The sequence below is a fragment of the Aedes albopictus genome, chromosome 3, assembly GCF_035046485.1.
Source record: "Aedes albopictus strain Foshan chromosome 3, AalbF5, whole genome shotgun sequence".
NCBI lineage: Eukaryota > Metazoa > Arthropoda > Insecta > Diptera > Culicidae > Aedes > Aedes albopictus.
The window spans coordinates 104,186,850-104,209,001 of NC_085138.1; the positions used below are offsets into that span (position 1 = coordinate 104,186,850).

The 22,152-nt window shown below is 39.6% G+C and overlaps 2 protein-coding genes across 2 annotated transcripts in view; one reads left to right on the top strand and one right to left on the bottom strand.

Moving 5' to 3' along the window:
- The window catches only part of LOC134291327 (uncharacterized), a 422,656-nt gene that overhangs the window by 310,874 nt on the left and 89,630 nt on the right, over positions 1-22,152 (bottom strand). The gene's annotated exons all lie outside the window — the stretch shown is intronic.
- LOC109415496 (bystin) lies at positions 890-13,904 on the top strand. Its single transcript, XM_019689385.3, has 3 exons — positions 890-1,443; positions 1,504-2,304; positions 13,494-13,904. Exons 1-3 carry the CDS (start codon positions 1,031-1,033, stop codon positions 13,768-13,770), a joined length of 1,491 nt encoding a protein of 496 aa, XP_019544930.3. The 5' UTR covers positions 890-1,030; the 3' UTR covers positions 13,771-13,904.

The following is a 22,152-nucleotide window of genomic DNA, read 5'->3' on the forward strand; positions in this document are numbered from 1 at the left end:
TCCCAGAGAGATTTCCTGCTGACAGAACGCCAAAGGTTATTCCTGTCGAAGCAATCTCAGGAGTTCCTATTGGAGGAACCCTGATTAGAAAAAAAGATCTCCTGGAGGAATGCCGCTTCGATGAAAGTATTCATAAATCCCGAATGAATTCCGGGGAAAAGACAAACGTATTTAAACACTCAGAACATTTTCTTTGCACTTTTAAAATCCAATCGAATAGGCATTTATGAGCTTTTCGATATAAATAAACATGTAAACATTGCTGCCCAACACCAGCTTTGATGGTGGACGGTGCGTTGCAGTACGTCAACTTTGAAAATTTTCAAAGTTTAGAACGACTTCAGCGTTTTTAGTACAATGACGTACGTCACGCAACGCATCATTGTGGCTTGCTGCACTGAAACCCATTGCTTCAAACCGAGCTGTCAGTTAAGGTGTCATAATGCATCACGAAGCTTTCAAATGAATCATTGACTTTTTGCTTTTCAATGATTGTTTGCCTCGCGTTTTTGAAGTGATAAAAAACTATCAATTCTGCAGCAACACAGCAGAAAAAGTATCATCGTAATCACTGCGAGTGAGCTTATAGAGTGATACTTTTTCATACGAATATTCGCTTTGGTTGCAGAAAATCATCACTTTGAAATTTCGAGCCGTATATCCAACATGGCTGCCGATGCTGATGATGCCGTAAGAAGCCTTAAAGTTGAAGTCGAAGTCGAAGTCGACGCAGCATTGTGGCTCCCATATGTCATTCCCCTTGCGTTTTTGTTCCATACATTTCATTGGCACCCTAGTGTATGCTCCCACTTTCCAACACAATTTAACGAAAATTCGACGCCCATGCCACATGTGCAGCGCAGTTTCGTTCAGTTCTAATCTGTCAAAAACTTCATAACACGCGGTGTTGTTTTGGTTCGACTCGGCACGTTGCTCGCGTTTCTCCGCTTATTTCTCCAATAGTTAACTATTTAAACCAGTAATTTTGATTGTTTTAAATAGTGCAAAGCAGTGAAAACCTATTTCAGCAATGGGAAAATCCAAAGCACATCGGATAAAGGGCCTGACCGGGCCGAAAATGAACCTCGGCGACCAGATCACCGAGGGCCGAGTCTCAAAAAAACCGAAGGCGCCCAAAATTCGGCTACGAGCCGAAGAGGAGGAATTTGTCGATTCCCGGACGACCAAAAAAATTCTGCAACAGGCCCGCAAACAGCAAGCCGAACTAAACCTGCTGGATGATTCGTTTGGACCTTCGTTGGCCGAGTCGGCTGCGGCGGCAGCCAGTGGAAAGAGACGACACCGGCTAGGGGATCCGGCCTCGTCCGGCGAATCGGAAGATGAGGACTACCGCGAAGAGGCCGATGTCGACGGGCAGGATTTCTTCGACGATATCAAAATGAACGAGGAGGATGAACGGGCGTTGGAAATGTTTCAGAACAAGTGAGTTAAGCTGGTGGGGGACTTAGCTGAGCATATTTGAATTTTGATGCTTTTTTCCAGAGATGGAGTCAAAACCCGCACATTGGCCGATTTAATCATGGACAAGATCACAGAGAAGCAAACCGAAATTCAAACGCAATTTTCAGACACCGGCTCACTGAAGCTGGAAGAAATCGATCCCCGGGTGCGGGAGATGTATGAAGGAGTACGGGATGTGCTGAAACGATACCGTAGCGGACGCTTCCCGAAGGCGTTTAAAATTGTGCCAAAGCTAAGAAATTGGGAACAGATTCTGTACATTACGGAGCCACACAACTGGAGCGCTGCAGCGATGTTCCAGGCAACGAGGATTTTCTCGTCCGGATTGACACAGTACATGGCCCAGCGGTTCTACAATCTGGTCCTCTTGCCACGTATCCGAGACGATCTGGCCGAATATCACAAATTGAACTTCTACCTATATCGGGCGCTTAAGAAGGCCCTCTTTAAGCCGGCTGCCTTCATGAAGGGTATCGTTCTTCCCCTGCTGGAATCAGGTGACTGCACACTGCGCGAGGCCATTATTTTTGGAAGCATCATTAGTTCGACTACCATCCCGGTGCTGCACACATCTGCCTGTCTGTTGAAAATCTGCGAAATGGAATACTCCGGAGCAAACTCAATCTTCATCAGGATTATCTTGGATAAACGGTACGCGTTGCCGTACCGTGTGGTGGACGCCGCCGTTTTCCACTTCTTAAAGTTCGAGCAGGATAAGCGAGAACTTCCAACGCTGTGGCACAATGCACTGCTCACGTTCGCCCAACGCTACAAGAACGACATTTCTTCCGAACAGCGTGATGCGCTGCTACAGCTGTTAAAGTAAGTACCTATTTACATTTTCATTTCTTTAGTACGATATATTTACAAAGAGCGAGTCAATCAATGTACTGCAGTTTCTTCCTTACAATTTCGGGGTCACACTCGCCAGATCACTCACGAGTGATGAGTCACGAGCTTATCGGTCTACCTGTCCGCTATGTATTAAACTGACTGTCGATTTTGCTCTCCCCTATTCAGTCATTAGCCTGTGCGCGCAGGCGTAGTCGACATATGAATGACACTAACGAGTGGAGCTTTTTTGTCGATCATTTAAAGGTTTCAACAGTGTTCGACATTCGATGAGAAAATCTTATTGGAATCTTATTGGAATTGTAAACAACAGCTTTTCCCATTGAATTCTCATTGACTGAAATTCAATTTAACCGTTATTTTGTAGTTGAAAATATGATTTTTTTTTGTCACGCGAAAATCGTTTTTTTTCGTAAACCGTGGGATGGACGTACTTCGGACATATTGCGCTGGATAGAGGGCCAGATCTGATGTCCAATGCATTACGTCCGCGTTATGTTTCACATATTTATTTGAAGAAAAAATTATTGTTTCAACCGTGACGACAATAGACTAACGTAAAGGTAAAGTGATACCAAAGGATATAAATATGTACCAAGGTAAGAGATTCCCGCAAATGTCAAAAATGAGACTCACCAACACATCTGCGTTAGTTATGAAAAGTTGGTGTTTTTACACTAAAATGTCATTATTTCAGTAAAGTTTGTGAAGTGTTGTTAGTTTGGATGTTTCTAAATGCTGAAAAAATATGTTTAGAACCAATTAAAAAAAAATTGTTACCGATTTTCAAATGGCGATATTTTCTGTTTTATTGCATGGAGGTCACATTTAATCCAGTCAGATGCAATCAAATAATAGCTTCTAAGATGGGAGTGCTTAATTTCTTAAGAATGTTTGCTAAATAGTGATGTGCCCATACAAATCAGCGCGAACTTCATAACTATTTTTTGCTTTTTTCCTTTTCTCACTAATCCGTGAATATTAGCGGGAATCTCTTACCTTGGTATTAAGATACTTTGAAGTAATACCACCGACGAACCGACGTCACAGTGGTGTTTCAAAACTGTCCCCCCTCAATTTAACGGTCGACCAGCAAAGCGAGCGAACCCTTCTGTCAAATCAGCGTAGACGCGAACCTCTTTCTTTGTTAACACACGGTGGTTTGATATCAAGCTAGCATACCAATGCGGGCCGTTATAGAGGTGGCGATAGGATATTCTGCTTAGAAGAGACACTGAGGAAGATTATAAGTAGTACTCTAAATACGCGTATCAGTCAAAAGATAAACATTAGAGGGCGGAATTAAAATGAACAGTACAAAACTAATTAATTATTAAGAGGACTCACTAAACAGTTTAAATTGCTGCGTAAGCCATGAGTCGAGTCAAGTACAAGACACTGAAGACGACCTTACAGTTGAGGTCGAAATACGTATCTGTCAAAGGATGCAAATTCTTAGTGGAATTCAAAGGAACAGTAATTAACGCGATTTTCTTTTTTATTTTCATGATTTTCTGTTATTTGAAATGTTTCATGAAATTGTGAATGAAATAATCAAAGACTGCCTTGGCGATCACCACCTTTAATCAGAATATACTTTAATACCGTCAAACGGGGTGACTTGCAACGGCGGGGTGACTTGCAACACTTGATGTCTTCTGTCTATGGTTATCAACAAAACATAAAAATCGGACGTTTACATACCAAAACTCAGTTGAACTATGAAGTGCACATACTATCTGAGTAGTAGCCACGATTTTTACTTTTATGAAAATAGTTCCAACAAAATATTAATAAATTTAACATTAGTCTGAAAAAGTAACGAAAATATGAGCCTCGAATCGTTACCTGCAAAAGAATGAAAACAATATTTCCCAAAAATAATATTCTATATGCGGATTCTATACATAATGAGCTATATGAATTTCCATTTTACTTTATAAAAATATTACAAAATCTTTGTTATATTCATATGTTTTGAAATATTGTACCTAGACGGGGTGACTTGCAACACTCATTTTCTTAACAATTCAAAGTCCAGAAAAACGAAATATTGTTGTTAAACTAACAATTCATCAGCAAAAGTCTGAAGGATCATCATATGAACTGATAAATACATTAAAACTTATGTTAAATTAACAATTAGTAACTTGGTGTTTTTGAGCCCAATATTTCCATATAAAAATTCACAATTCAATTTCCTATGTAAAAACAAATGTAAAAATAAGTATGTCAGCCCAAACAATACCACAAAAGTAGCAAGAATACTTATCAAATCTAGATTGAGTTTAAATAAGGGCGAAAGTAACATGAGAGAATTCTCTTCATCGACTCTCTCTTCTGCAAATTTAAGTGACAAGATGCAAAATCAATAAAACTTTTTTACACTTAGACGCTAGATTGCATCGCAACCTAGCGATTTATGACCAAAAAGTGCAACCATACTTGCATCTTGTCACTTTAATTTGAAGAAGAGAGAGTCGACGAAGAGAACTCTCTCATGTTACTTTCGCCCTTATTTAAACTCAATCTAGAAATATGCTCGAAACTAAAAATTAATATCTGCGTGTTTGAAAAGGGATTTACATTGGGTGTTGCAAGTCACCCTGCACGACGTCTTGTATCAAAAACGACCTTTTTTGGCTTTTTCAGGATGAAAAAAATAAATCAATCTATAACTTCTAGATTGAGTTTAAATAAGGGCGAAAGTAACATGAGAGAATTCTCTTCATCGACTCTCTCTTCTGCAAATTTTGCAAGATGCAAAATCAATAAAACTTTTTTACACTTAGACGCTAGATTGCATCGCAACCTAGCGATTTATGACCAAAAAGTGCAACCATACTTGCATCTTGTCACTTTAATTTGAAGAAGAGAGAGTCGACGAAGAGAACTCTCTCATGTTACTTTCGCCCTTATTTAAACTCAATCTAGACTTGTTCACTCTATTTTATAGAGGGGCCGGCTATTGAAACTATTACAAATAGTTTGAATTTTAAAATTAGGTTTAATCAACATTTTTTGTTAGTTGAAGCTGAAAAGTGTTGCAAGTCACCCCGTTTGACGGTAAGTGGTTTACGCTATCAAATGAATCCCCTTATTAATTAATTGATGACATTTTGTTGGATGGAGGTCATTACAATAAATAAATAAGTAAATTAAACTTCCAGTTTTGCATTGAATTAACGACAAAAAAAGGATTGAATTTCCAGCTATTGTTATACTTGCCGTAATTGTTTCTAATTAATTCTGTTAATTCTAATCTAATTTGATCCTCAATTATTTTCATGTAACTAATGATAATCTTTGATGTATTACTTTACCTTTACGTTAGTCTATTGTCGTCACGATTGAAACAATAAATTTTTCTTCAAATAAATATGTGAAACATAACGCGGACGTAATGCATTGGACAGCAGATCTGGCCCTCTATCCAGCGCAATATGTCCGAAGTACGTCCATCCCACGGTTTACAAAAAAAAACGATTTTCGCGTGACAAAAAAAAAATCATATCTCGGATACTTATTCAAAACGACGTATCAACATAGGATTTGCGTGTATTATACGTCGTTTTGAAAAAGTAACCGAGATATTTTCAACTACAAATTAACGGTTAAATTGAATTTCAGTCAATGAGAATTCAATGGGAAAAGCTGTTGTTTACGATTCCAATAAGATTCCAATAAGATTTTCTCATCGAATGTCGAACACTGTTGAAAGCTTTAAATGATCGACAAAAAAGCTCCACTCGTTAGTGTCATTCATATGTCGACTACGCCTGCGCGCACAGGCTAATTTCGTAGTCGGTGAAAATGAAATCGTTCTAACAAAGGACTACCGGTCTAATCAGTGTTCTGTAGAATCGAACTTTGTTCGATCGCAGTTTGGAGAATTCTGCGGAATCCAAAGAAAGCTCGGTTTCCTGCCACAATGTGTCTCTGAAATTTTCTGCTAGTAGGTATCGTCGGCGGTCACCAGTGAGCCCAAGTACACGATCCTCTTGAAAATAAACCAGAAATTCCTCCTGGAATGCTTGCACTGATTCCTCCATGAATTTCTTCAGGAATTTTTCCAAGGATTCCTCCAGAAATTCTTTCAGGAATTATTCCTGAAATTCTTCCAGGGGTTGTGCCAGGAATTACTACAGGATTTATCCCGGAATTTCTTCAGGGACTACTCCAGAAATTCCTTCTGGAGTGTCTCCATAGATTCTACCAGAATTTTTTCTATAGGTTTCTCCAGAATTTCTTCAGGAATACATCCAGGGAATCCTTTAGAAATTTCTTCTAAATTCTCTCTAAGGATTCTTCCAGGAATTTATTCACGGATTCCTGGATATTCTCCTGGAATTCCTCGAGGAATTTCTCCAAAGTTTCGTCCAAGGATTCCTTCAGAAATTTCTCCTGGAGTTGTTTTAGGAATTGCTCCAAGGATTCATCCAAGAATTTCTTCAGAAATTCCTCAAAAAATCTTTCAGGAAATGTTCCAGGAATGCCTCCGGGATTTCCTCCAGACACTCTTCCAGAAATTCCGCCATAAATTAATCCAAGGATGCCTTCAGGAATGTCTCCAGGGATTCCTCCAGAAATTTCTTCACGGATTCCTCTTGAAATTCTTGCAGGGATCCCTCCAGTGATTTCTCTAGGGATTCCTACAGAGATCTCAATGAATTGTTCCCGGATTTTTTTTCTGGAATCCCTCAATGAATTTATCCAAGAGTTCCTGCATGAATTCCTCCAGGAATTCTATCACGGAATTCTCCTGTAATCCCTCTAGGGATTAGTTTTGGCATTCCTTCATAGATTCCTTAAGGAATTCCACCAGGAATCCGAGAATTTTGCATAGCTTTCTCCAAAAATTCTTCCAAGGATTCCTTCAGGAATGTCTCCAGAGATCCCTCCAGGAATTCCTCTTTGGGTTCCTCCAGGAATTATTTTAGAGATGTCTCCAAGAATACATCCAGAGAATCCTTCAGAAATTCCTCCAGGAGTTTCTCCCAGAATTCTTCCAGGGATTCCTTCAAGCATTCAGGTACCTATTCGTCAATGAACTCATTCAATAATTCCTCTAAATATTCCTCCGGGGATTCGTCATTAAACTCCGCCAGAAATTCCTCCAAATAGGTATTCATCCTGAAATTTCTCCACGGATTCCTCCAAGAAATCCTCCAAGGATTTCTATAAGTAGGAATGCCTCCAGGGAATCCTCCTGAAATTCTGGCAGGAATCCTTCCGGGTGGTTAAGTGATTCTCAAAATGGGCCACGGAATGCTATTTTCATGCAAGAATTACAAAAATGGTGCATTAAATTCGATTGTCGCGTAGAGGATGTCTGGATTATACAAAGTACACCAAGAGGGGCATAGAATTTTAAAGTGGTGTGTGATGAGAGTATGGTACATTATTTACCTTAATGATCAAGGAAACGTCAAGATGGTGCATGCGTGACAAGTTTTTGCAATTTGATACATACCATACATACATTGTTTATTTGTATTTTTATAACGACTCGAAATTTGATTTTTCTTAACTGCGCAAAGTTTGGTACATAAACGGTATACAGATTCCTAAGATAGTGCAGGGAATTTGAAGATGATTCTCAAGTTAGTTGGTACTTGTTGCATAAAATTCAAATAGCGTGCCGCCATAAAGGTGCATGATGCCAACATGGTGTATAGGACCCCTAGAGATCACTGAGATCATTAGGATGGTACATTAGGAATACCGATATGGAGCATGGCATTCAAAGATGGTGCATGAAGTCAGCATGATGTATCAGAGTCGACATTGTTGCTATTTTGATGTACGAAATTTAAAAAAATAATCATGGTGCAATAGATTTTTTTTTGTCTGTATTAACGAGATTTTTAACCCTAGGCTAGTACATTTCGGGACCCACGATTACTTCCCTTCCGAAGGAAGAACCCACAATTTGTGAGTATGTCGGGAGTGGGATTCGATCCCAGGTCCTCGGCATGATAGTATTGTGTTCTAACCGCCACACCAGGTCTGCTCCCCCCAGGTGCAATAAATGCCTAGATGATAAGGTGAACGCCACGATTGTGCTTGAAACGCTTTTTTTGTAGTGCATGAAATGTGACGATCTTGCATGATTTCGCATAAGGTAATTGATTCAAAGATGGTGCCTAGATGATTCTATGGATATCGTGGTGGTGCATGGAATGCAATGAAGCTGCACGATGTCAGTATGGTGCATTAGTTTCACCATGATTTTACTCAACATATTTCCTGTTTAGGTGCACGAATTGCAAAAATGGTGCAGGAAACTCAATATGACGCGGAAGTCAACATGGTCCAGGTAGATGGAATGCTATTTTGTACTCGAAATAGCTCGAAAGTGGTGCATGGAATTGAAATGTGAACCACATTATCATAGTGCATAAGATATTAGATTATGTAGTGAATGCTAAAATTGTGCATGGGAAGCTCTGAAGAAGGTATATGATTTGAACGTTCTGCATTAGTTGTCACCGTTATTCAGTGATTATCAATATGTTGCATGATTATATGCACGAATTGCAAAAATAATGCATGAAATCAAATGCAGTTCAGAAGTCAACATGATTCAGGTACATGGAATGTTATTTTGGTGCACTTAATGCTAAAATGGTGCATATAGGGTAGCGAACCACTTGGGCAGCGGTCGGTATTTTGGGCACTCTTCACTACAACTCAGTCAATTCCAAACCAATTGACTTGAAATTTTGTACACGGCTTAATTGGTTCAAAATTGGCTGAGTTATAGCAGAAAAGTGCCCAAAATAGGACCCCTGCCGAGATGGTTCCACATCCCTAATACGAACCAAGGTAAGTAAAAGGTTGGTAATCCAATATGTCAGATTCCACCATCCGCCATATTGGAAAACCTAACGACAGCTGGCAAGTTTGTATTCAATTTTTTTCGCTAGTGAGATGACAAACAAAAACTTTCAGCCCTATAGCAACGTAGCAACCCCACAGAAACCATGCACGCTTAACTTTCTCAGCACTAAAATCGGACAAACTCCATGACACTCATCGAGTGTTTCCAAGTGTTTCCTACTTACACGGATTGCAAATTAGCTCGTACACCCACTCAAGCAAATATTTTGCAATATTTTCGGCAAAGCGATCTCTTTTGGTTAAGAAATCACCATTGTATTCACAGTGTAACAAAAAATAACTTTTGGTTTGTCTCAAGTGCAAACTTATGTGTCTCTGACCGATTTTGGGCCGCTGAATCCGAATCCGGGCTCAGATTTGCTCCAGCACGTTACAATTTTGAGCTATACCTCAATTTATAGGGCAAAATATGCGATTTTGGGCTTTTTTGGCTGCCTGCCATTAAGCATGGAAATATTTTTTTTAACCAATCAAAGGAAAAATTGGTCAATTAACATCTAAATTAACGACTCATGCAAAATATTTTGTTTTACCAAATCGAATTTGATAGTTTTAAGCGATTTATGTTAGGTACGATATTTCCCATACAAGTCACCCTATAAAAGTTGCATGCGAGTTTTCATACTAACATAAAATGCTTAAATCTATTAAATTTGATTAGGTAAAACGAAATATTTTGAATGAGTCGTTAATTTAGATGTTAATTGACCAATTTACCTTTTGATTGTTTAAAAAAAATATTTCCATACTTAATGGCTTGCAGTCAAAAAAGCCCAAAATCGCATATTTTGCCCTATAAATTGAGGTATAGCTCAAAATTGTGACGTGTTGGAGTAAATCTGAGCCCGGATTCGGATTTAGCGGTCCAGAAACCTTCGGAGACACATAAGTTTGCTCTTGAGACAAAAAAAATGTTGCGCTGTGTAATCAACAAAAATGCGGGGACACGAGCAAATTTTAAACCTGGGGGAATATTACTCATTTTATGAGTGCCATGGAAATATGTCAACATTGGTTATCCGTGTTGAGAATGTTGTTGCCGATGCGGCGCAGCAGCGCTTCTGTAGCGTTCTGCAGCATAAACAAACTGGCCGGCTGTCACCTCCATCCCCCCGCAGTGTGCCGCACTCCCCGCATCCACATACTGCTTATACGCTAACACCTTCCTTATAAACATCTTGATACGAACAAAAAGTATTCAATGTAATGGTCACACCATAATGGTGCATTAAATGTCTAGTTGAAATGGTGCTTTGGTGGTGAAAGAATTTTGAAGATGGTGCATGGTATCAGTATGATGCATTAGATATTGTCAGATTTCTTGAAACGTAAACACCACGCCACAGACAAACAGACGTAACACTTGCGAAATTTCCATCGACCACGCTTTTAACGATCATTTTAAATCATTTTAAATTTTCACAGTTGTGGCTTTCACAACCAGAGGCGCGCGCATCGTTTTTCTATGCGTTTGATGTTCCACACTAGCGCCTTCTGTTGACGATATTGCACAACACAGTGATTCGTGCAGCTTTTCCACCAGGTGATGGGAGTGTGAACTGGGCGATGGATTTCCATGAAAATCGTTCAAGGTGTTACGTCTGTTTGTCTGTGACCACGCTGTCGTTGAAACGTTTCAAAAAGAGGCTTTGCACAAAAGTTCACGCGGTCTATCGTTTTCGAAAGGAACAAAAGGAACAACCGTAGGAAACGCCGCAATGTTATTTCCCATAACGATGAAGTAAACAGGGAGTGAAAACCGCGACCGTACCTTTCGGAAGCGATAGGCCGCGTGCACTTTTGTGCCAATCCCTAAAAAACAGTGCATGAGATCAGCATAATGCGTGGATGTCTAGATGATTTTGATGCATCATGGTGGTACATGGACAGCTTTGAAGAAGTAAGTGATGATGTAAGTGTGCTGTATTTATCGTCACCGTTATTCGGCGATTCTCAACATTTTGTATGGCTAGGTGCACGAATTGCAAAACTGGTGCTCGAAATTCAATGTGGTGCCGAAATCACTATGGTTCACGTTCAGGGAATACAGTTTTGGAATATGAAATGCCAAAATGATGCATGGTATTCAAATGGGGAGCTGACGTCACTAATTGGTTAAAAGGTGGTGCGTGAGCAGTGCTTGAAATCGAGTGAATATGAAGGATACGATCAGTCATCAGTGCCAACCATAAAAACAATCAATTTATCCATAAGAGAATGATGGACGTGACTATTATAATCGATTTATTTCGAGTTGATGTCATTTGCACTGTAATAACGAGATAAAAATCAAGTATATTCATTGCCGTATACACCGGCGAAGAGAGAGATTCAGAGAGCCGCACGGCGCTGAATCGTCGTTCCTCACTCTCACTCATAATTTTTATTGCTCCCGCTCCCACTTGCTTCAGAAGCATGTTAGCCAATGAAGGCATATTGCTACCGCTTTGGGTTGAAAAGCGCCGGTCAAAGACGAGCAAATTTTGATTCATCAGAGGTAAAACGCTTCAATTTTCAAGCGCTGTGCGTGAGACCAGCATGGATGCCTAGATGATTTATGTCGTTTTCGTTCAACAGATTTCTGTTTCTCAATTGTCTAGTTGGAGCATAAAAATGTAGGCTCAGTGTACCAGTTATGGCTATAGTACCTCAAATTCGCCATAGTTGATTTTCAACCTTTAAAGATACAAACAATAGATCACGATCACAAAAGATGATTGCAATCATTCAAACTTCACAATTTGCTCAAATTATGGTAGAAATAAATCATTTTCCTTAACTTTTCGGCCTCCTTGCACCCTATTTCGCCATAGTGTACCAGTTATGGCAAATCCCATAAGGAATGCATGTAAATAGTGCGAAGTGGAACCCAAATTAACAAATGTATCCATAACTGGTACAGGGTTCCTATCATTGGCACACGCCGTAATAAATACTAAAAGTAGTTTTGGCTCCGGTTTTATATTTTTCCTGTAAAGTATGAAAACTAATCAATCATTTGACTTATTGTTTACATTTGTCGGTCTTCTTCTTATTTTTGTAAAAATAGTTTTTCTTAGGTGGTGCGATAACTGGCACAGGCACCCTATACACGATAGTAGATTTGCCGAGTCAATGCGTTGCGATACAATATCATTCGCGGCGTTCCTTCAAGGTCTGGATATCTATAAGCAAGCATCGAGCCTTATATGAAGGCAACGGAAATGTGGTCCAGCCTAGATTGCGTAAAGCATATAAGAGAAACTGCTTTTGTATTGATTCAATTCGTTCTTCATGTGTTATCATATAGGGAGACCAAACTATACTACAGTATTCTAAAACCGATCTAACATAAGCTATATACAATGTTTTAATCGTATAAGGATCCTTGAAATTGTATCCGAAACGCTTTATAAAACCCAGCATATTGGTTGCTTTATGGATTATGGCATTATAATGGTCAGTGAATGCTAACTTAGAATCAAGAATAACTCCTAAATCTCTAATTCTGTCACACTTTACAACGGTACTTGATTTCCCAGAGATACAGTTATAGGCGGTATGCTATGTTTCCTACTGAACGTAATCAAATTACATTTTTTGACGTTCAACTGCAATAGACTTTTATTACATCATTGATCGAAAATACGTATTTCCCTTAGATATGTGTCCACGTCTTTTTCGTTTGTGATTTCCATAAAAAGTTTCATATCGTCAGCGTATATTAAAATTTTTAGATGCTTAAGAATGTAAGAAATATCGTTAACAAATAATATAAAAAGTAAAGGTCCTAAATGTGAGCCCTGGGGAACTCCTGATGATACATTGATAGGGTGTGATTTTTTCCCCTCAAATTTTACTATCTGTTTTCGGTTGGTTAAATACGATTCGATCCATTTCAAAAGTCTCAATTCAATTCCCAATCTATCAAGCTTGAAAATCAGCATAGGAATGTCAAGTTTGTCGAATGCCTTACTGAAGTCAGTATAAAGTGATTCGACGTAGTTACTTTTCCTGTTCCGTAATTACCTACTGCTATCCTTTCGTAATTTGTCGAGCATGTGGGTGTTCCCGTTGAACTCGAATGATCTACTAGTTCCACGTACCCAGTTTCCCATCACAAGAGTTAATCACTATTTGTTGATTGGTTTTGTTTCATTTATCTCCTGCGGACTTTCCATTAAAACTGTTCATTTTTACCGGCTGACTCACATTGCACAGATGTAACCAGGTCCAAAAATGTATGTTAATCAAAACACCATTTTTTTTTTCAACAGGAAAAAGTCCCACTACAAAATCACACCGGAGATTCGCCGAGAGCTGATGGCGGCCCGCTGTCGAGACGTGGAAATGGGCGACAGCTTGGCCCACGAGGCCGACATGGAGTACAAGGAGGACATGGACTTTACCCCGATGGAGGCCGACGAGGGAGCCAGTAGTAGTAGTGCCAGGACAGGTGGCAAACCGTCGGGCGCAGCCGACGAAGATATGGAAAGCGGCGACGAGGACGATGAAGATGATGATGATGATGATAGCGAAGAAGATGAGCTATAGAATTTAGGATATTGTTTCGAATGGATACACGTGGGCGATAAGTGTTACAGTTTATTTTTTTTTACAGTAGGTTTCTTTATTGCTACATACTGTATTTATGCAAATACATCTGAGCTCTATGGATATAAAATCTATACTTCTGTGTTTGTTTAGCCTTTGTTGTGTCCGATTTTACTCTGTCACTGTGTTAAATTTGCTCTGCCGAGAAGGATAGTGCCATGAGGTAAGTATCTTTAAGCTGTGATGTAATTCTTCTGTTTTACTACTCGTGGCATCGGTTGTCGAATGTGTAGTTAATTTATGCAATGGTTAGGAAAGGGAGTAACCCATTTTGGTGCAACATGAAGAATAGTAAATTTGAAAAGAAAGAGCATAACTGTTGTCTTGCCAAATGGGATACTCTCTTCAAAAAGACACTTCTCGCTGAAACCAGGCTGCCGAGATGACTTGCAGACAGGCTGAAGAGCTTCCGAAAAGAACAAAATTATGGAAAATTATACAAAATATTGTTTAGAAGCAGGCTTTGTTATGACCAAAAATTCATAAGTTATTTTGATGAATTTCGTTAGTTTACTTCGCAGAATGTACCATATGAGTGAATCTCGGATTGCTCAGCTCAAAATGGAATGAGCATCTGATACTTAATAGAAAAATAATACGTGAGTAATAGCCTGGTTTCCTCGAGAATGATTCTTGGAGAGTTTCGCTAATACATATCAAGAGAACAAACAATTAGCACTTAGTGAATTACTTTGCATCCGAACCGTTTTAACTACATCAAAGGATTTAAGGGCCATGTATTTCACATAAAAATTCTGTTCACACATTTAGAAGTTTACTTGTCCGAATCGATTATTTTTTTGTCCACAACAAATGCAGTCACGAGTTTTCAGTTTCGTAGGGTCATCGGGACCCTATTACATAGATACAGTTCATTAACTTTATTTTTGTTTCTATTAATCATCGTTTCGTTAGGATGCAGCGGCTATACACGTAATATTCTTACAATCAAACATCTACTTTTCGTACATTTTTTCCATTTCTCTGTCACTTTCATTGAACAATTGGAATATGAATATTAGTTTCGCAGAAATTGGTTTCTTCTCCTAGCTCCTGGGGATTATCACGAGATTGACGGACGAAATAGATTTTCTTTTATCAATATGCGCTAGAAAACAAGGGGTAAAATATAGTTTAGGCTAAAGAGGCTGAAAAGGTGTTGCCACTAACTATAAAAGACGAATCAATACAATAACTGATCAATAACTATGCATGAAATAAGGGAAGAAGGGTTTTTTTGTGATATCTATCTCTACGTCGATTGTAAACTTGTAATAACGGCTTCTTACGAGCAACCTTAGGAGAGGTCGAGTAACTCGGTGCCAACCAACCAAACGATGCCAACGGTAACGACTCCAGCGAACAAAGAGAACGCGAATACGATAGCTGCCCAAGACACGACGTCAAGATCATTGTAGGAGACCTAAACTGCCTAAATGCTCAGGTAGACCAGGAGGAAGAATTCAGCCCGACGACTGAAAAGTTCAGCACTCACCAGTTGACGAACAAAAACGGCCTATGACTGATAGATTTCGCCGCCTCTAAGAACATGGCCACGCGTAGCCATAATCAACGTCATGACTTATCTTGGCGCTAACATCGACTCTCACCACTGCCTTATTATGGTTAAAAATGCGTCAAAAACTCTCCGTGATTAACAACATACGGTACCGACCGACGGCCACCTCAGTAAACGCCTCTTGAGGACTGTCGGAGTACGATAAAAGCAACCATGAACAACGCAGCAGCGACCAACCCTAGGTATGAGGAACGGAGCCGACGAAACGATACGTACGACGATGAGTAAAAAGTGGTTTTGGACACAACGAGGGTTGTAATGCTGCAACATGGAACCCGACAGAATGTGCAACAATACAGACAGAAGCGCAAACAGCAGAACCGCCTCTTCCGGGAGCAAAAAAGGCCGCCTGGAAGAAGCGAAGTGCGAACAAATGTAACTGCTGTGCCATTCACAAGATGCTAGGAAGTTCTACCAGAAGCTCAAGGCAAAGGCTTAGTGCCGCAAGCCGAAATCTGCAAGGATAAGGACGGGAGCCTTCTGACGGATCAACGTGAGGTTATTGAAAAGTGTGAGCAGCACTTCGACGAGCATTCTCTTCGCCATGGGGGATCAAGGCAGCAGAGGATATGACTATGTTGGTGCAGCAGAGGACGGGAACGAACCAACTCCCACGTTGAGGGAACTTTAGGATGCTATCACCAGATCAAAGCTGATGGTAAGGACAGTATTGCATTGCAGCATAACTCATCAAGATGAGCCCGGAAAAGTTGGCTACTTGTCTGCACCGGTTAGTAGTCAAGATCTGGAAAACCGAATAGCTACCGGAAGAATGAAAGGAAGGGATAAACTGTCCCATCCACAAGAAAGGCGGCAAGTTAATGTGTTAGAACTTTCGAGCGATCAGCATTTTGAATGCCGCCTGCAAAGTGCTATCCCAGATCTTCCGTCGTCTTTCACCTAAGGACTGTATCGTTAATTATGAGTACACCTTTGAGGCTCTGTTTTAAAAAGACTATGCCTTATTTTGTTAACTGCTTTGTGTCTATGTGTTGCTAACGTTGTAAACAAACGATAACCTTCATTAAAAGTTAAAGTTTTTCCTCAAGTGGAACAATGCGAGGGTTTACGGAGGAGAAGCGAAAATCGATTGTGACCAGGCACTGCAAGGAAAAATGATCATCGCTACACTCTGAAGAATTTTCACGTCCGATTTACGTGAAAAGATAGGTAGTTTTCGTCCACCATATTTTTCACGTAGCCTTTGCCGGAATTTCAGGTAGCTGGATATATTTGAGATTCGGTAATCGACGTGATGATTCAGGTAAATTTGACATGAATTTTAAGCATAGTTTACATGCAATGTAGGTGAGAGCTACTGGAATCATAGGTAAATTTTACGTGAATCCATAGTAAGTTCTACATGAATTTCAAGTTATTTGTACATGATTTTTGAATCAAAATAGAGCAGCCGCACCAGCTTGCAACGTATTTGAAGAGGCAAAATTTTTAAAATCCTCACAAAATGCAATGAAAAAAGCAAAGATTTTACTCTACCGTAAAAGTATCATTGCAATGTATAAGGATTTAAAATTTGTCTCCTCAAATACGCTACAAGCTGGTACAAATATGCCACAATTAAAGAAAAAATCTTCATCAGTCTTTTAATTTGAATTAATAAATCTAACTGTATTACAACACAACAGTATATTTTATTTCTGATTCTCCAAGATTGGATGATTTCAATCAAACCCAAGAATTGTGATTAAAAATCTCCGTAGTCCAGCTTCTAAACCCTCGCTAAACTGGTCCTCCGTCACTATCAGGATACATAACATCTATTCCAGCTCCTAAAATTATTGAAAAATGAAAAATCACTATTCATTACTGCCTATTGACTTGAGCAACCAAATTACCTTTCAATACTTCCAGCAACTTTCTATTAGTAAGGAGTTTTTGCACCACCTTCTCGGCTCCATATTGATTTTTTTCTTCACACCGGAAATTCATGTAACTTTCGTTTCGCGGAGACTTCCAAGTCGAAAGTACACTAACACAAACGCATTAAAACGATTTACGTGAAGATACGGTGGATTTGACCAAACAGGGTGGTGCATACGACATGGTTATCGAGTGAAGGTTACCAATGTCACGTAACTTTTGAGGTTTTCAGAATAAGGATGACCTACGTGATATTTCACGTTAATCGGACGTGAAAATTATTTAGAGTGTAAGAAAATTAGCAAAAATTGAATGTGTTAGGGTTTTTGTTGTCCAAAATGCTATCAAACGATTCGGTATGCATAACACACTGAAAGACTTACCCGGACGCGGCAAAAAACAGGTACGTCCAAGTCAAATTTGAACAGCAAAACTTGCAAAATCGTAGAAGGAAAATAGGAGGTATCCATTAGAGATTACGCAAAAAAGTGTGAAACGACTGTTGGTATGGTTCAACGCACCAAGGAGCGTAATTCCCCGAAGACCTACCCAAAGCAGAAATGTCCAAAACGCAGTCAAATTCTGGCGGATTATGTGCAAGCTCAGACTTGGAAGCTGTACGACGATGTTTTGAGCAAAAATTGCATGTGCATTGTGCATATTCATGGATGATGAAACGTATGTCAAATTGGATTACAAGGTACTTCCAGGGGCACAGATTTTCACTGTTAAGCATGGCACGGATGTTACAAATTAGGAGAAATCGATTTTTTGCGAAAAAAATGGGAAAATGTGTTGGTTAGGCAAGCAATTTGTCAATGTGGTATGAAATCGTTACCTTTCTTCACCGTCCCAGGTATGAACGTCGAAATATACCGGAAGGAATGTCTCCAGAAACATATTCTGCCACTCATCTGAAAGCACAAAGGTCCTACATTACTTTGGCCGGATTTGGCCACTGAAATGAAAACTCCATTAGTTTTTATGTGCGCAAAGCAGATAAAAGCAAATCGGTGGCTCACATTCTCATTTTATGTGCGGCATTTAGATTTTAAAGTGTTTGCATTAAATATAATTGTTTTGCACATATTTTTCATATGCACAGCTATGAATTCTAAAAATGAAACATTTAAAACATATGTTAACTGAATATAAATTTTGAGTGTATCGATTAATATTTGAAAATGTTCAAAACATTTCATTAACGGAATAAGGCCGGAACAAATCCCATTTTCTTCTTTTGTCACAATACTCGTTTGCTCGCTAAGGGGGAGGACAATAAGTAATAAATGTATTTGACGAAGAAATACCCAAACAATTCGGCAAAATCTATAAACTCATCAGATTTGTTAAGGAATTTTCTGTGCAACTCTAATTTCACCTTAAAATTTTAAAATTTCTTGAATAATTTATTGGTGTCCCCCCTCAAAATGTTGAATTTCGACCAAAATTTTCCAGGGGGGCGGTGACATAAGAGAAAATCGAAATTTGTGTCAGCCTAATGGTGGAGCAAGACTCTTGTTGCTGGCCGAGTTTACGGTCGCTACTTCAAGTATCGCGGTCGAATTCCTGCAGTTTTTAAGGTAACGTATTTAAATCATTTTGTTTTACGTAATGATAATCAAAATACATATGCCAACAGATCCGGATCGAGGTTACAGCGCGGCAAAGCACGGTGACCACAGACGAACTTCCGGAAGATTTGGCAGGAACAAACCGGATAAAGCTCTAACACCGAAACGTCGCTTTTGAAGAGATACATGAAATCACCTTGCAATCACCATAGTTTTTTTTAAATCTAGGTCAAAATACATTTTTAATCATAACATAAAATAATCAGTCCTAATTATTTTAATTTCTAGAAAATTACATATAGTATATATTTGTGATAGCATATAAAATTCAATATGTTTACCTTCAAAACTAAAAAGTACGGACCTTTATTATTTATGTGCATTGCATGTAGAAACTAAGATGAGCTAGAAATCTGGTTCTATGTGCAAGGCCAGTGAAATTTATATGCATAGCTTGATTGCAAAAATCTATGTGCGCGGCATTTACAAACTAGATGAGATTTTGTTTTAGTGTGCCACTATGCGCGTGACACCTTTGACAGGTATGAAGTAAACAATGTTCAATTTGTTGAAAAGGCAATGAATCCTCTAAATTGGCCGTAAATAAGGCCCATTGAGAAATAATTAACATTGATGAAAGGGAAACTATGGAAAAAGGATAGAGGATCAGAGGACGTCACAAAATTCAAGAAAAACTGGGTCTACGTATGCAAAACCATCGTCGGAACGGTTGTCCAAAACCTTATGAAGCACTTTATTCCAAAAGCTAGACTTTACATATACTGGCGTGAGTGAGAAATGGACAAATTGAGGTGAAATTTGCGAAAAAGTTACTCGTCCTCTCGGTGAGACTCGAACTCACGACTCCTACTAGGAGGAGTAAGAGTCGTGAGTTCGAGTCTCACCGAGAGAACGAGTAACTTTTTCGCAAATTTCACCTCAATTTGTCCATTTCTCACTCACGCCAGTATATGTAAAGTCTAGCTTTTGGAATAAAGTAAAACTTCCATTCGGCTGGTTAAGCCGCAAAAATCGATAATTAATTAATTTAATTATGCTTATGAAGCACGCCAAGAAGAAAGTGCGAGAGGTGGGGTGGCAAGATCCACGAAAAATTAAATATACAATCATGTCATGGGCTTTTCTGATGGTCAAAGAACACTGTAATTGAATTTAATTTACAAAATAAATAAAACATTTTAAAATACAGCAATTTTAAGGTGTACTCATAATTAACGATACGGTCCTTAAAGTAAATGAGTTTACTTATTTATCGACCGTATTTAAATTCAAGCTAATCATTTTATGGCTTTATCGGTCATTCTCTACTCAGAGTGTTCTATCGAATAGGATCAAATACGGCTAATAGGAAGATCACGCCGCGATATAGGCATATCTCTATGAACGGAAGTGTAAATTCCATAAAAGCTACTGAACGATAGAACCAGGTTTGAAAACAGAACAATACATAGGCAGTTGGGTACTTGAAACTTTTGCCAGTCTTGGTAGAGTGACTGGAAGGGAGACCCAACTAACATTTATTGTGAATGTAAACGTCAACAAAGCATCCTCAATACGGCTTGATGCTGAGTTACTGTATTGTACATATAGATGGAAGCTTCTATGCAAGCCCTATACCAATGAATCTGGCGAACTTAATCAGCATGTATATGCTGTGCGAGAAGCTTCTATGCCACCAAGTCATAGCTCTTTTCTCGGCTCCTATGTATCCACTAACTGAATAATATCTTGAGAAGGCGCTTTTTCAGCCTTTTCGCAGTTGTTAAATAATAGTTATACGGCATCCCCAAATTAAACGTTTAAATATAATTAAGTTATGGATATCTTGACGCAATACATGTGGAACTGGAATTATCACTTTTAAAATTGAATAATTAAAGTACTTGCCGCTATTTGGAATCGAACTCCCGATCTCCGTATCCACTGGTCCCGATGATGTCCTCGCTGCCACACTGCTATATATAAATAACATAGTGTAAGAGGATCTATCGATAGACTTTCGGATCTGTACTCGATATTGCGGCCGCTCAGTTCAAAAGGCGATATATTACTGGTTAGGGTATTGTTTAAAGCATAAAAGAGTAAGTCTAGAAGAGTTTAGAAAGTTTAGGGTGGTTCACAAATATAAATTTCAATAATTCAAAGAATTCCAGTTATAACGGACACCACAGGTTATATCCCGCCCCGGCGATAATCCTAATGTTCATCGGGGTCATCGGAACTCGTGTTGTCGTCCTCGCTGTCCTCCAGCAACGCATTGACGGCCCAAGGCTTCATTCGATCGGCAGCAAAGACAGTTGACGTTTTCTTCTGTTTCAGCTGCACTCCTGGCACGTCGACAATTATGTAACGGTCATTTCCCAGGGCTCGTTGCACTAGGTATGGCCCTTTGTACTTCGGCTCTAACTTCTTGCTGAAACCGGTAGCTTGCGGATCCTTTTCCACGAGTACAAGTTCGCCTTCAAGGTATTGTCTCGCTGGACGTCGTGACTTGTCGAAGTAGTGCTTCTGTTTTCGCTGTTCCTTCTCGATCCGGCCAATCACTTCACGCTTCAGAATCTCCGTATCTGCCGCCTCCGGGATTTCAGCGGCGAACATCATCAACAGCTGGTTTTGCATAATATCTCTGGGATTGTAGTTGAACAGGAGTGAATGCGGGGACACTTTGGTTGAGTCGTTGACCATGGTGTTGAGTCCCCACTGGATCATACGAAGATGTTTATCCCAGGATTTGTCGTTATCCGTCACCATGCAACGAACAGCGTCCAGTACGCTTCGGTTCTCACGTTCGACTTGCCCATTTGCACGTGGGCTTCCAACGGCGATCTTCACGTGTACTATGCCAAGGTCGATGCAGAAACTCTCGAATTCCTTGGAGGTATAAGCTGTTCCACGATCGGTGACTATGCGTCTCGGCTTCCCAAAAACAGCAAAAACTTCGTTCAGCATCTGGATCACTGGTGATGTCTTCGTATTGCGCACCGCTTTGAGCACAACGTACTTCGAAAATCCATCGACGAGCACGATGATATGTTCGTTCAGTGATGACGAACGAATAAACGGACCGACATGGTCCAAATGGATCGTATCGAACGGTACTGCAATCTTTTCGATCGGATGCAGCAACCCTTCCTTTGCTCCTCCCTTCGCTTTCACATAGGCGCAGTGTACGCACGACCCGATATACCGCTTCAAGTAACTCCGCATCCTTCGAAACCAGAAACACCTCCTCACGGCCTCCAGTACCTTCTCCACTCCCTTGTGTCC